The sequence below is a fragment of the Grampus griseus genome (genome assembly GCF_964374135.1).
Source record: "Grampus griseus genome assembly, chromosome: 13".
NCBI classification, from domain to species: domain Eukaryota; kingdom Metazoa; phylum Chordata; class Mammalia; order Artiodactyla; family Delphinidae; genus Grampus; species Grampus griseus.
The window spans coordinates 20,413,885-20,427,512 of NC_139007.1; the positions used below are offsets into that span (position 1 = coordinate 20,413,885).

Here is a 13,628-nt window from a genome sequence, read left to right on the forward strand (position 1 = left end):
ATTGTTTCCTTCTTAAACTCTATTTGAGATTTGCAAAGGAAATGGAGCAGATAGCTTGGTTCATCATTTTATTTATGCTTTTTCCTAGACCCCTGAAGTCCGAGTGTTGAAAAATATAGCCCTGCCCTTAAGGATCTCATATCTGTTGATGGAGACACACTAACAGTTGCAGTGTAATATGGGTCTTTCAAATATAGAGGGATATCAAGACTCCTGAGAGGGAGAGCACATTGCTGAGCATAGTGCCTGGTGTAAAGTAGGTGCTGATTGAATAAAAGAAGAGGGCCCTCTAACCCACTGGTCTGTTTAGACTCTCAGATAGTGATGGCCAAACAAAGCTGGAGAGGGAGAGTGTTCCTAGTAACAGAAAAAGAATGAAAGGTAGTGTAAAGAAAATACTGTTTTCTCCTCTATTCACTACTCACTGAATACTTCCTGATGACCAAGTGTGTGGAGATTTTTTCCATACCAGGTAATCCTCTGATTCTCCAGACCCCAGCTGGGTGTCGTACAATTTAACTCAATTCTGACACTGTTCACCTAGAGATAGCATAGAATCCGTAGGTTAAGGGCTCAGTCTTATAAGACTGCCCTCCTCCCCCAACATCGGCTACCAGTCTTGAATCCAGGGTGTCACCTGTGCTTCTGACCAACTGGCTATAAATCAGAGGTTTCCACAACTTTCTGGTCAGATTTCATTAATTTACTAGAGTGGCTCACAAGAACTCAGGAAGACAGTTTACCAGCTAGATTACTGGTGTATTTTGAAAGGATTCAACTCAGGAAAAGCCAGATGGTAGAGATGTACAGGGCAAGGTATGGGGGAGAGAGTGAGCTACTCTCCCCCACCTCTACTTGTTCACAAACCCAGAAGCTCCCTGAACCGAGTTCTTTTTTGTTTGTTTGTTTTTGTTTTGTTGTTTTGTTTTTTGCGGTACGCGGGCCTGTCACTGTTGTGGCCTTTCCTGTTGCGGAGCACAGGCTCCAGACGCGCAGGCTCAGCAGCCATGGCTCACGGGCCCAGCTGCTCCGCGGCATGTGGGATCTTCCCGGACCGGGGCACGAACCCGCATCCCCTGCATCGGCAGGCGGACTCTCAACCACTGCGCCACCAGGGTAGCCTCTGCACCGACTTCTTTATGGGCTTTTATGGAGGCTTCTTTGGCCATTGGTAATAGATTCAGCCTCCATCCTCTCTCTCCTCCTTGGAGGGAGGGGAGGGGGACTGAAAGTTTCAACCCTCTGATCACAGGTTGGTTCCCCTGACAGCCCCCAGCCTGTGGTTATCTAGGGGCTTTCAGAAATCATCTCATTAATAAACTCCAGTGTGATCGAAAAAGCCTTATTATAAATAACCAAAAAACACTCATTTCACCTATTTCAAAAGCTGGGAACAAAAGATGCCCCAATAGCTGTTATTACTTAGGAAATTACAAAGGTTTTAGGAGCCATGTGGGAACTGGGGGGGGGGAAGACCAAAATATATATTTCTTAGCAGTATATTACAATATCACAAGTTGTATCAAGACATGAGAGAATGGCGTAGTTGGGGAACTACAGTTCACATTGCCTGGAGTGTAGGCTGTTTGGATAGGGAAAAGATAAAACATGAGGCTAGACCAGATGAGGCATAGGTCAGACTGTGAGGGCCCTTTTGTATTCATTCCATGCTAAGCAGTTTATATTTAATTCTGAAAGACATGGGTAATAACCATTTAAGAATTTTAAAGCAGGGTAAGCCATGATGCTGTGGGTGGATAGGGAAGGGCTGAATGGGATGTTAATGGGGAAGGAATATCAGCATGTAAGCCTTGGGTAGCTTTGGGTCAAGGATACTGGGCAGCCAGAGGAAAGGAATAGAAAAGGGAGACACCAAAGATAAAACCTTGCATTTTTCAGAAGATTGCCTGCTGTGTGCCAGTGCTAGAGAGGGGGATGAGTCTCTATTCCTTCTCTGAATGGATCTCACTTAGGTTTCTGCTCCTGTGACTCATAAATTCAAGCTGGTGCTATCAGTACTTTTATTAACTGATACTATTAAGTAGGTTTTTATGGGCTAATTACTTGTTTAATCACATTGTACTTATGGGAAATTGTGAATTCAAACTCAACTCTTAAAAAAAACAGTTGTTACATAACCAGTTTATGATCTGAATATTACCTATAAACTTAATTTTCAATCAGACACACACAAAGATGAAAACTCAGAAGAATAAAAATTTTGACATAGTTTGTTTTGTTAGCCTTGTTTCTTAAGGTTTCAAATGTATTTATAACATTAAGATGGCCGTTAGCATCTCAGCCTCTTTCACTCACTTTCCTTTTGGCCCACAAATCTAAGCTTCTGTTTTAGTAAAATATTTTATTTCCTTCTTAACCTGTAAAAATACAGATCCTCTCAGCTTTCTTGGACCTTTTTTGACTTTCTTGCCCTTTGATCTTATGTCACACATATTTCATTCCCATGAATGTGACCACATCTTGTGACTGGCTTATTTTTCATATATTTGTTCTCTTTTAGCCTTGTAAAACCCATTTTTATCTCTTCATTACATGTATCTTTCACATGAGTCTTACCTTTATTACTGCTATATTATAATAATAGTTCAAGATGCTAATTCAAAAGGAAAAAAGTTTATTGTGTCTCCTGCTACTCCTAATTCTTAAGATGGTCCAGGAACTTCCCTGGTGGTCCAGTGGTTAAGACTTCGCCTTCCAGTGCAGGGGGCGTGGGTTCGATCCCTGGTCAGGGAGCTAAGATCCCACATGCCTCACAGCCAAAAAACCAAAACACAAAACAGAAGAAATATTGTAACAAATTCAATAAAGACTTTAAAAATGGTCCACATCAAAAATAATCTTAAAAAAAAAAAAAAAAGATGGTCCAACCATGAGGTAGCTGATTTGGCATTCAAATTTATGATAGAACTAGAATTCCCAATATTAAGGAACAGATAACTTTATTCTCTTAAATGTGAAAATCTCCTTTCATTACTAACGAGTTAGGAATTATGGGGACATTCTCAGTTTTGCAATTGGACTAAGGGTTTTGTTTCAGAAGGATTGTAAATATAAACTTAGGAAATGAAATTTGTGATAAAGTTAATGACATTTATTGATCACTTAATGTGTGCCAGACATAATACTAAACTATACCAACTACTTCAGATACACAATATCTATTAATGCTCACAGCAGTTTCATGAAGTTTGTGTTGTTTTCATCTCTCTTTTATATTGTGATATGAAAGGTCAGAGAAGTTAAATAATGTCCAAGTTTGCCTAGCCGTTAGATGATTTTATACTCATGTCTTAGCTCCCAACGTTTATGCTTTTTCTGCTATTCTCTACAGCTCATTACACACATAGACACACACACACAGCTACAATGCTTTGGAAGGGGGTATCTGCATATATTGGCTATTGCAAAATTTGAGAAAAGCAAACATCAGTTTTAAAATTACTAAATTCACAAATCTGTTGATGAGTGTAAATTAAGATAACATTTCTTACTTGCTTTTTCACAGACTGAAGGGGCTGGACTTGCCACTTGTATAGAACTATGTGTAAAAGCTCTTCGCCTGGAACCTACAGAAAATACTGAAGTGAAAATATCTATTTGCAAGACCATTTCATGCTTGTTGCCTGATGATCTGGAAGTTAAACGTGCTTGTCAACTGAGTGAATTTCTTATTGAGCCTACGGTAGATGCATATTATGCTGTGGAAATGTTGTATAACCAACCAGACCAGAAATATGATGAAGAGAATCTTCCAATACCAAATTCTCTACGCTGTGAGCTCTTACTTGTATTGAAAACTCAGTGGCCCTTTGATCCAGAATTCTGGGATTGGAAAACCTTAAAACGACAATGTCTTGCATTAATGGGAGAAGAAGCATCCATTGTGTCTTCAATAGATGAACTAAATGACAGTGAGGTTTATGAGAAAGTAGCAGACTATCAGGAAGAGAGTAAAGAAACTTCCATGAATGGTGGAATTGGTGCTAATTCTGGCCTTCTTAGAGACATTTGTGATGAAAAGCAGAAAAAGAGAGAGATAAAACAATTAAGAGAGAGGGGATTTATATCTGCTAGGTTCAGGAACTGGCAAGCCTACATGCAGTATTGTGTGCTATGTGACAAAGAATTCCTTGGTCATCGAATAGTACGACATGCTCAAAAACATTACAAAGATGGGATTTACAGTTGCCCCATATGTGCAAAGAACTTTAATTCTAAAGAAACTTTCGTCCCTCATGTCACATTGCATGTTAAACAATCTAGTAAAGAGAGACTAGCAGCTATGAAACCATTAAGGAGGTTGGGAAGGCCTCCTAAGATCACAACTACCAACGAGAATCAGAAGACTAATGCTGTGGCCAAGCAGGAACAGCGGCCTATCAAGAAGAATAGTCTCTACTCAACAGACTTCATAGTGTTTAATGATAATGATGGTTCAGATGATGAAACTGATGACAAAGACAAATCTTATGAGCCAGAGGTGATCCCAGTCCAGAAACCAGTACCTGTTAATGAATTCAATTGCCCTGTAACTTTTTGTAAAAAGGGCTTTAAGTACTTTAAAAATTTAATTGCTCATGTAAAGGGACATAAGGATAATGAAGATGCCAAGCGCTTTCTTGAAATGCAAAGCAAAAAAGTTATTTGCCAGTACTGTAGACGGCATTTTGTAAGTGTTACTCATCTCAATGATCACTTACAAATGCACTGTGGCAGTAAACCATATATCTGTATACAAATGAAATGTAAGGCCGGTTTTAATAGTTACGCAGAGCTCTTAACCCACCGAAAGGAACATCAAGTCTTTAGAGCAAAGTGCATGTTTCCTAAATGTGGCAGAATTTTTTCAGAAGCTTATTTACTATATGATCATGAAGCACAACATTATAATACCTATACTTGTAAGTTCACAGGTTGTGGTAAAGTTTATCGTTCTCAGAGTGAACTAGAAAAGCATCTGGATGATCACAGTACTCCTGAAAAAGTGCTGCCTCCTGAAGACCAACTTAATTCTTGTGGAGATTCTGTTCAGCCTTCCAGAGTGAATCAGAACGCAGAAGGGAACACTAAGAAAGAAGGATCTGTGCTTCCTTCAGAAAATAACATGGAAAACACCTTCCCAGCAGATAGAAGTGGTGCTTGGGATAAAAGCAAGGCAGAATCACCTGTGACCAAACAAGACCAGATTTCTGCTTCAGAGCTCAAGCAAGCTGATGGACCATTGCCAAATGGTTTGGAAAACCCTGCCCCTGTTCCTCTGCTTCAGGCCAGTGAGGTAGCTGTGTCTATTAAGGTATCCCTCAATCAGGGGATCGAGGATAACTTTGGAAAGCAAGAAAACTCAGCTGTGCAAGGCACTGGTGAATCACTGGTCACAAACTTACATACACCAGTTGAAGACCCTTGTAATGATTTGTGTCATACAGGTTTCCAAGAGAGAAAAGAACAGGCTTGTTTTAATGAAGCCCAGATTACTCAGAATTCTTTAGTAGATTCGGAAGCCCTCAAAATAGATGACCTTACTCCACAAAACTTAGAAAGACAAGTGAACAACCTGATGACCTTTTCTGTGCAAAATCAGGCAGGATTTCAAAACAATTTACCAACTGCCAAGTTTGAATGTGGAGGTAATGTTAAAACATCGTCCAATCTTTATAATTTACCTCTGAAGACATTAGAAAGTATCACATTTGTTCCACCACAGCCCAACCTCAGTAATTCTTTAGGAACTCCATCAGTGCCTCCAAAAGCACCAGTTCAGAAATTCAGTTGCCAGGTTGAGGGATGTACTCGAACCTATAACTCTTCACAGAGTATTGGGAAACACATGAAGACAGCACACCCCGACCAGTATGCAGCATTCAAAATGCAACGCAAAAGCAAAAGGGGTCAGAAAGCTAACAACTTAAATACACCAAATAATGGAAAGTTTGTTTATTTTTTGCCATCACAGGTGAGCAGCTCTAATAATGCATTTTTTACACCACAGACCAAAGCCAATGGGAATCCTACTTGTTCTAATCAGTTGCAGCATGTCTCACCTTCCATTTTCCCAGCTCATTTAGCAAATGTGTCAGCTCCACTCTTGCCCTCAGTGGAAAGTGTCATAAATCCAAATATACCTTCTCAGGATAAAAATGAACAAGGTGGTGGTATGTTATGTTCCCAAATGGAAAATTTATCTAGTACTACCTTGCCAGCACAAATGGAAGATCTAACCAAAACAGTTCTGCCTTTGAATATCGACAGTGGCTCAGATCCTTTCCTTCCGTTACCTGCAGAAAGTAGTTCAATGTCTCTCTTCCCTTCACCAGCAGATAGTGGGACTAATTCTGTTTTTTCCCAGCTGGAAAATAATACAAACCATTTTTCCTCACAGATCGAAGGGAACACTAATTCCTCTTTTCTAAAGGGAGGTAATGGTGAGAATGCAATTTTTCCTTCACAAGTCAATGTTGGAAATGACTTCAGTGGCACCAGTGCCCAACAGTCTGCACTGGAAAAAGTGAAAAAAGACCGTGGGCAGGGCCCAAATGGGAAGGAAAGAAAACCCAAGCACAACAAAAGGGCTAAGTGGCCGGCAATTATCAGAGACGGGAAATTTATCTGCAGCAGGTGTTACAGGGCTTTCACTAACCCCAGATCTCTGGGTGGACACTTGTCTAAGCGATCTTACTGTAAACCACTGGATGGGGCAGAAATTGCTCAAGAACTTCTGCAGAGTAACGGGCAGCCTTCTCTTCTTGCCAGCATGATTCTCTCCACAAATGCAGTAAACTCGCAGCAGCCGCAGCAGTCTACCTTCAGTCCAGGAGCATGTTTTAAAGATCCATCATTCCTGCAACTTCTTGCTGCTGAAAATCGCTCCTCAGCATTTTTACCAAATACATTTCCTCGGAGTGGTGTGACTAACTTTAATACAAGTGTTAGTCAAGAGGGAAGCGAAATTATTAAACAGGCTTTGGAAACTGCCGGCATTCCCAGTACATTTGAGGGTGCCGATGTGCTCTCTCATGTCCCCCCAGGTTGTGTCTCAGACCCAGCACCAGTAAATGCAACAGTGATGCCAAATCCACCTGTGCCACCCCTGCTGCAGACTGTATGCCATGCAAACCCCCTGCTGACAGACCAGACTAGGACACCAAACTCCAAAACTTCCTCCATTGAGGAATGCAACAGTTTGCCTGTTTTTCCAGCAAATGACTTACTACTGAAGACTGTTGGAAATGGTCTGTGCTCTAGTTCATTCCCTAATTCTAGTGGGCCATCACAAAATTTTATCAGTAACAGTTCACGAGTTTCCGTTATAAGTGGTCCTCAGAACACAAGGTCTAGTCATTTAAATAAAAAGGGAAACAGTGCTTCTAAGAGAAGAAAGAAAGTTGCTCCTCCACTAATTGCCCCTAATGCTCCCCAAAACTTGGTAACAAGTGACCTAACGGCAATGGGACTTATAGCAAAGAGGATTGAGATACCCACTACTAACCTTCATTCAACTGTAATTCCTAATTGTGAACCTCAGGGTTTGGTGGAAAATCTAACACAGAAGTTAAATAATGTTGACAATCAGTTGTTTATAACTGATGTGAAAGAAAACTTTAAAACCAGTCTTGAGTCCCATACAGTGTTAGCTCCCTTAACATTAAAAACTGAAAATGGTGATTCCCAAATGATGGCTTTGAATTCATGCGCACCTTCAATAAATTCTGATTTGCAGATTTCTGAAGACAATGTTATACAAAACTTTGAAAAAACTCTTGAAATTATTAAAAGTGCTATGAATTCTCAAATACTTGAGGTAAAAAGTGGATCTCAGGGTATTGGTGAAACATCACAGAATGCTCAAATAAATTATAACATTCAGCTTCCTTCAGTAAACACTGTACAAAATAACAAATTATCCGATTCTTCTCAGTTTTCTTCCTTCATAGGTGTCATGCCGACAAAAAGTAACATTCCTCAGCCTGAAATATTACATAAGGAGGATCAAGTACAGGAGATTTTAGAAGGCTTACAGAAATTAAAATTAGAAAACGACCTGTCCTCTCCAGCACCCCAGTGTGTACTGATAAATACGTCAGTGACACTGACTCCCACTCCTGTTAAACCAATTCCAAATGTCACACTTGTTCAGCCAGTTTCTGAAATGATAAGCAACATTCAGTTTAATGACAGAGTTAATAAACCCTTTGTGTGTCAAAACCAAGGCTGTAATTACAGTGCTATGACAAAAGATGCACTGTTTAAGCACTACGGTAAAATTCATCAGTACACTCCAGAGATGATTCTTGAAATTAAGAAGAATCAGTTGAAATTTGCTCCATTTAAATGTGTAGTACCTACATGTACAAAGACATTTACGAGAAATTCGAATCTCCGGGCACACTGTCAGTTGGTACATCATTTTACAACAGAAGAAATGGTAAAGTTAAAAATAAAAAGGCCTTATGGAAGAAAATCTCAGAGTGAAAATTCGTCAGCCCCACGAATTACACAAGTAAAAAGACAGCTAGCTATGACAGAGGAAAATAAAAGGGAATTCCAGCCTGCTTTAGAATTGGGTACAATGAAGGAAAATACCCTCAGTAATATAGCAGTGATCCCAGAAAAACAACTTCTAGAAAAAAAAAGTCCTGATAAAACAGAAAGTTCTTCACAAGTGATGACCGTTACTTCAGAACAATGTAATACAAATTCTCTCACAAATGTACAAACCAAAGGACGGAAAGTTAGGAGACATAAAAAAGAAAAGGAGGAGAGAAAACGCAAGAAGCCAGTTTCTCAATCTCTTGAGTTTCCCACAAGATACAGTCCCTACAGACCTTATCGATGTGTTCATCAGGGTTGCTTTGCTGCCTTTACAATACAGCAAAACTTAATTCTGCATTACCAGGCTGTACACAAATCAGATCTACCTGCATTTTCTGCAGAGGTTGAAGAGGAAAGCGAAGCTGGTAAAGACAGTGAAGAAATTGAAACTAAACAGACTGTGAAAGAATTTCGATGTCAGGTGAGTGACTGCTCTCGAATTTTCCAAGCAATTACTGGCCTAATACAACACTACATGAAACTTCACGAGATGTCTCCTGAGGAAATTGAAAGTATGACTGCTTCGGTGGATGTTGGGAAATTTCCATGTGATCAGTCAGAGTGTAAATCTTCATTTACCACATATTTGAACTATGTTGTTCATCTTGAGGCAGATCATGGAATTGGGGCAAGGGGAAGTAAAACTGAGGAAGATGGCATATACAAGTGTGACTGTGAAGGCTGTGACCGAATATATGCAACCCGGTCCAATCTCCTCCGACACATTTTTAATAAGCATAATGACAAACATAAAGCTCATCTGATTCGGCCAAGAAGATTAACACCTGGTCAGGAAAACATATCAAGCAAGGCAAACCAAGAAAAGACAAAGTCTAAACACCGGGGGACAAAATACAGATCTGGAAGGGAAGGAACCAAAATGCCTAAGACCAAACGAAAGAAAAAAAATAATTTGGAAAACAAGACTGCAAAGATTGTGCAGATTGAAGAAAATAAGCCTTATTCTCTGAAACGTGGGAAGCATGTATATTCTATAAAGGCTAGAAATGATGCCTTATCTGAGTGTACGAGCAGATTTGTCACCCAGTATCCATGTATGATAAAGGGGTGTACGTCAGTTGTTACAAGCGAAAGCAATATAATTAGACATTATAAATGCCATAAATTATCTAAGGCATTTACATCACAACACCGCAATCTCCTCATTGTCTTCAAACGGTGTTGCAACTCACAATTGAAGGAAACTTCTGAGCAAGAAGTTGAAAAGAGTGATGTGAAAGATTCTGACACGGGTATATCAGAGAGCAGTGATAACTCAAGAACAACTGTAGTTCCACAGAAGGAAGTTGAAAAAAATGAAAAAGATGAAGTGGATGAGCTAACAGAATTATTTATTACCAAATTAATAAATGAAGACAACACAAGTGTGGAGACCCAAGCTCAGACCTCTTCAAATGTTAGTAAAGACTTTCAGGAAGATAACCCCTGCCAGTCAGAAAAACAAAAAGCAAGTAATTTGAAGAGAGTTAATAAAGAAAAAAATGTCTCCCAAAATAAAAAGAGGAAAGTTGAAAAAGCCGAACCAGCACCGGCAGTTGAGTTCAGTAGTATGCACAAGGAAGAAGAAACCGCTGTTGCAATACAAACCACTGAGGAGCATCCTGCCTCTTTTGACTGGAGCTCATTTAAACCAATGGGATTCGAAGTATCATTTCTGAAGTTTCTTGAGGAGTCTGCAGTGAAGCAGAAGAAAAATACTGACAAAGACCATCCAAATAGTGGGAATAAAAAAGGATCCCATTCAAATGCAAGAAAAAATGTTGACAAGACTGCTGTGACTAGTGGAAATCATATATGTTCTTGTAAAGAAAGTGAAACCTTTGTACAGTTTGCCAATCCATCACAGCTTCAGTGCAGTGATAATGTAAAAATTGTTTTAGACAAGACTCTTAAAAATTGCACTGAGCTTGTCTTAAAGCAACTTCAGGAAATGAAACCTACCGTCAGTCTGAAAAAACTTGAAGTGCATTCAAATGATCCAGATGTGTCTGTTATGAAAGAAATCAGTATGGGCAAAGCCACGGGGAGAGGGCAGAACTGATAACTCATGTGCTATTAATACATTATTTACAGTTTTATTTTAAATAGGAAGCCATCAAGCATGCTAGAATTGTGTAACCTTTTTCTTTTTCTTTTGTTGTTGCTGACATGAATTAACCTGGCCAAAAGAGAAAAAAAAGAAAAGGAAAAAAAATGAACATGACATTTGTCATGTAAAACTTTTTTTTATCCCTATGGGACTTGAGGAACAGAATCAATATTTCAGTTACTGTAAATAGTCGAGCTAAACCTCAAATTTCTATCAGCCAGTTGCCCTTTCCATGAACTAAACTGAATTATCTGTGTGATTGATATGTTTCACCGGGTCACTGCTCATGTGTAACAGTACTCTGTAGATACCTTTTTTGTATATATTTATTATTGTAAATCATTTGCTGCCACCAGCAGTGTGTAAGTCTAAACTATTAAATGACACATTTATATTTGGAATTTTAATTTTTAACTAAGTGATCAAGTTTTTAAAACTGTTCTTTTATTGTTTTAAATTAAGAATTTTTTTAACTAAAACTAGAAACTCTGCCATAGTTCATTGATTTTTACATAAAACATTTATTTACAAGACTATCTCAAAAAATTACTTTTCACAAAGTAGGCACGTTATATCAACACCTTGCTCTGCTTTGTAAATTTACCCTCCAGGATTTTTTGGGTGGTACTCATGTGAAATTAAAGCAGATTCTTTAGCAATTTCCTATAGCTGCAGTTTTCTTTTCAGTGCTTCTAATTGGATATAGTTACTATGATTCCATGAAATATAATGGAAATGTGAATAAAGAATTTACTACATCAAAGATTTTAAACATTTGGTATTTAAAAAAAAAATCCTTTGTGAATGTGATAGAAACTAGTAGTGTGGAGCAGTGTAAATATTTGAGGTGGTGATTTGTGAAGTAGCCCAGTATTGCCTTAAATAAAATCACATTTCATTTCTTGTTTTATACATGTGATCTTATAAAGGTTTTTGGGTTTTATTTGTTCGGTTTTTTTCCCCCATTTTCTGAGATTTATAGATTGGTGTATAGCTTTAAACTGTATAAACTTTTGTGGAAAGATTTTTTTAAACATTTTTATAAATCTAAAAATTGGTATCATCAAAGTGAGCCCATCTTGTGTTTATAAAATGCAAGAGTCCTTAAACATTTATAATTACATAGATGAAACACTTTCTATAAGGAAGTTGGATGTTTTGATTTTACTGTTTATAGATGTTAGATTGTACAGATTTGTCTGTATTTTCCCACCATATCTAATGATACTTTTTTCATTAGGTTGGTCTTCCAGAGCAGTATTAGTTGTTACAATTGATTATTTTGGTTATTCAGTATATAGTTAGCTCTTATAGATTAGCTTTATTCACCATATTTATACTGTGGATTTACGGCCAGAGATAGAGGTTATTTCAGGAGAGTTTATTACCTTCCTTTGAATTCCAATTAAAATCAGTACTGGAAACAAAAGAAAACATCCTTTCAAATTTACTTTTGTTTCTGTTTGCCATAAATAGTAGCATTGATTTTTGACTTTGTTATAAACCAGTTGCGTTCACAATATTATTAGCCTGAGATATTGATGATATTGTGATATGAAATTGTGTATATTCCCTGTGCAACATCAGACTTGCAGGAAAAATGAAGCACTTAACATTAACTGAAATTGCTGGTTCTCTGAATAAATAAGCATGGTCAAGGAGTGAATTATTTTCTTTTGGAAAATATTTTTTTAAGTTTTATTATTAAAGTATTATAGTTTTATTTTTAGGGCCGAATGGGTTATATTGAATAGTTGGTTTCACCTCCTTAAGGTTTATTACCAATATGCATAAAACTTGACACATTAAAATCCCTATCCTTTGGTAAGCCCACTGTTATTTATTAAAATAAAAGTTGTTCTTATGGGTGATTAATACATGTTTTTTTCTAAATTAATAATAACTTTGAGTCGTTTTAATATTAAATTTTTGTTAACAACTGAATGTTTCCGTACAGTTTTCTTAGAAGTTGACCTAGATCTTAAAAGGTAGGCATTTGGCAAACTGCCCTGTATAGTACAGCAGTAAGTAGGTTTATTTCTGATGAATGTAGTGATGAGCCTGTTAAGGGAAAATGCCAGTGTACTGGGGCTTTTCTTTTGCTCATTAGCTTAAGAAAATTAACCACTAGAACTTCTGTAATTGTTCTCCTACATGTTGGGGGTGGGGTGGGGCGGGCAGTTTGCCAACATTGAGTTAATTTTTTTTATATTCCAGGTACTGTATGCTAAAAGTAATTATGGAATAGTGGGCTTTTTAGCATGGAACAGAAAAATCAAATTATGGTATAAAATAATGAATTTATAGAACAACAGCATGTTGGTAAAATTTGATACAGAATGTAATGCCTAAGTATTAAAAAAGTATCAAAAAGTATATATTTTTCATGGTATAATTTTCCTCAATCTCTTGTCTTTGAGATATTTTCTTCCAACAGTGTAAAGTTGCCTAAGTTTTCATCATTTGAAAAATGGATTTTTTTCTCTCTTCTAAATTCAGAGAATTTGAATCTTACAGATCAGAACATGTTATTCAGAATACATCATTAAGTGAAATGTAACAGTTTGAGAAATTTTCAGCAATGTTAAATTCAGCATAATTAATTATTTTAAATGGCTGGACAGAGTTTTACAAAGGCAAATTTTGATCATCAGGTAAGCAAACAGTTGCTATAGTTATTAAGATAAAAGTACATGAAAGCTAGAGACATCGAGAGAATGCTCTGTTTTTCAGGGAAAAAGAGGTAGGTGGTTATGAGTGTTTCTAGAAAGATGGGTCTTGAAAGATCAATGAGTGGTCGGCGGCTGCTCAGAGGGGAAAGGGGAATTCTAGGCAGGAGATAAGAAGTGGCATAGTGCGTTTGCAGTATTGCAGGTGGTCTGTGTGGAAAGATAGGGAGTTGGAGAAG

General features: G+C 37.8%; 1 protein-coding gene across 2 annotated transcripts in view; it reads left to right on the forward strand.

Annotated features, from left to right (window-relative positions):
• ZNF292 (zinc finger protein 292) overlaps positions 1-12,965 on the forward strand; it is an 87,685-nt gene extending 74,720 nt beyond the window's left edge. For both annotated transcript variants that reach the window (XM_082668617.1, XM_082668616.1), the window contains one exon: positions 3,527-12,965. In XM_082668617.1, coding sequence (XP_082524743.1) covers positions 3,527-10,672 — 7,146 coding nt within the window. In that variant the 3' untranslated portion in view covers positions 10,673-12,965. The remainder of the gene's footprint in view (positions 1-3,526) is intronic.
• Positions 12,966-13,628: the final 663 nt, after the last annotated feature.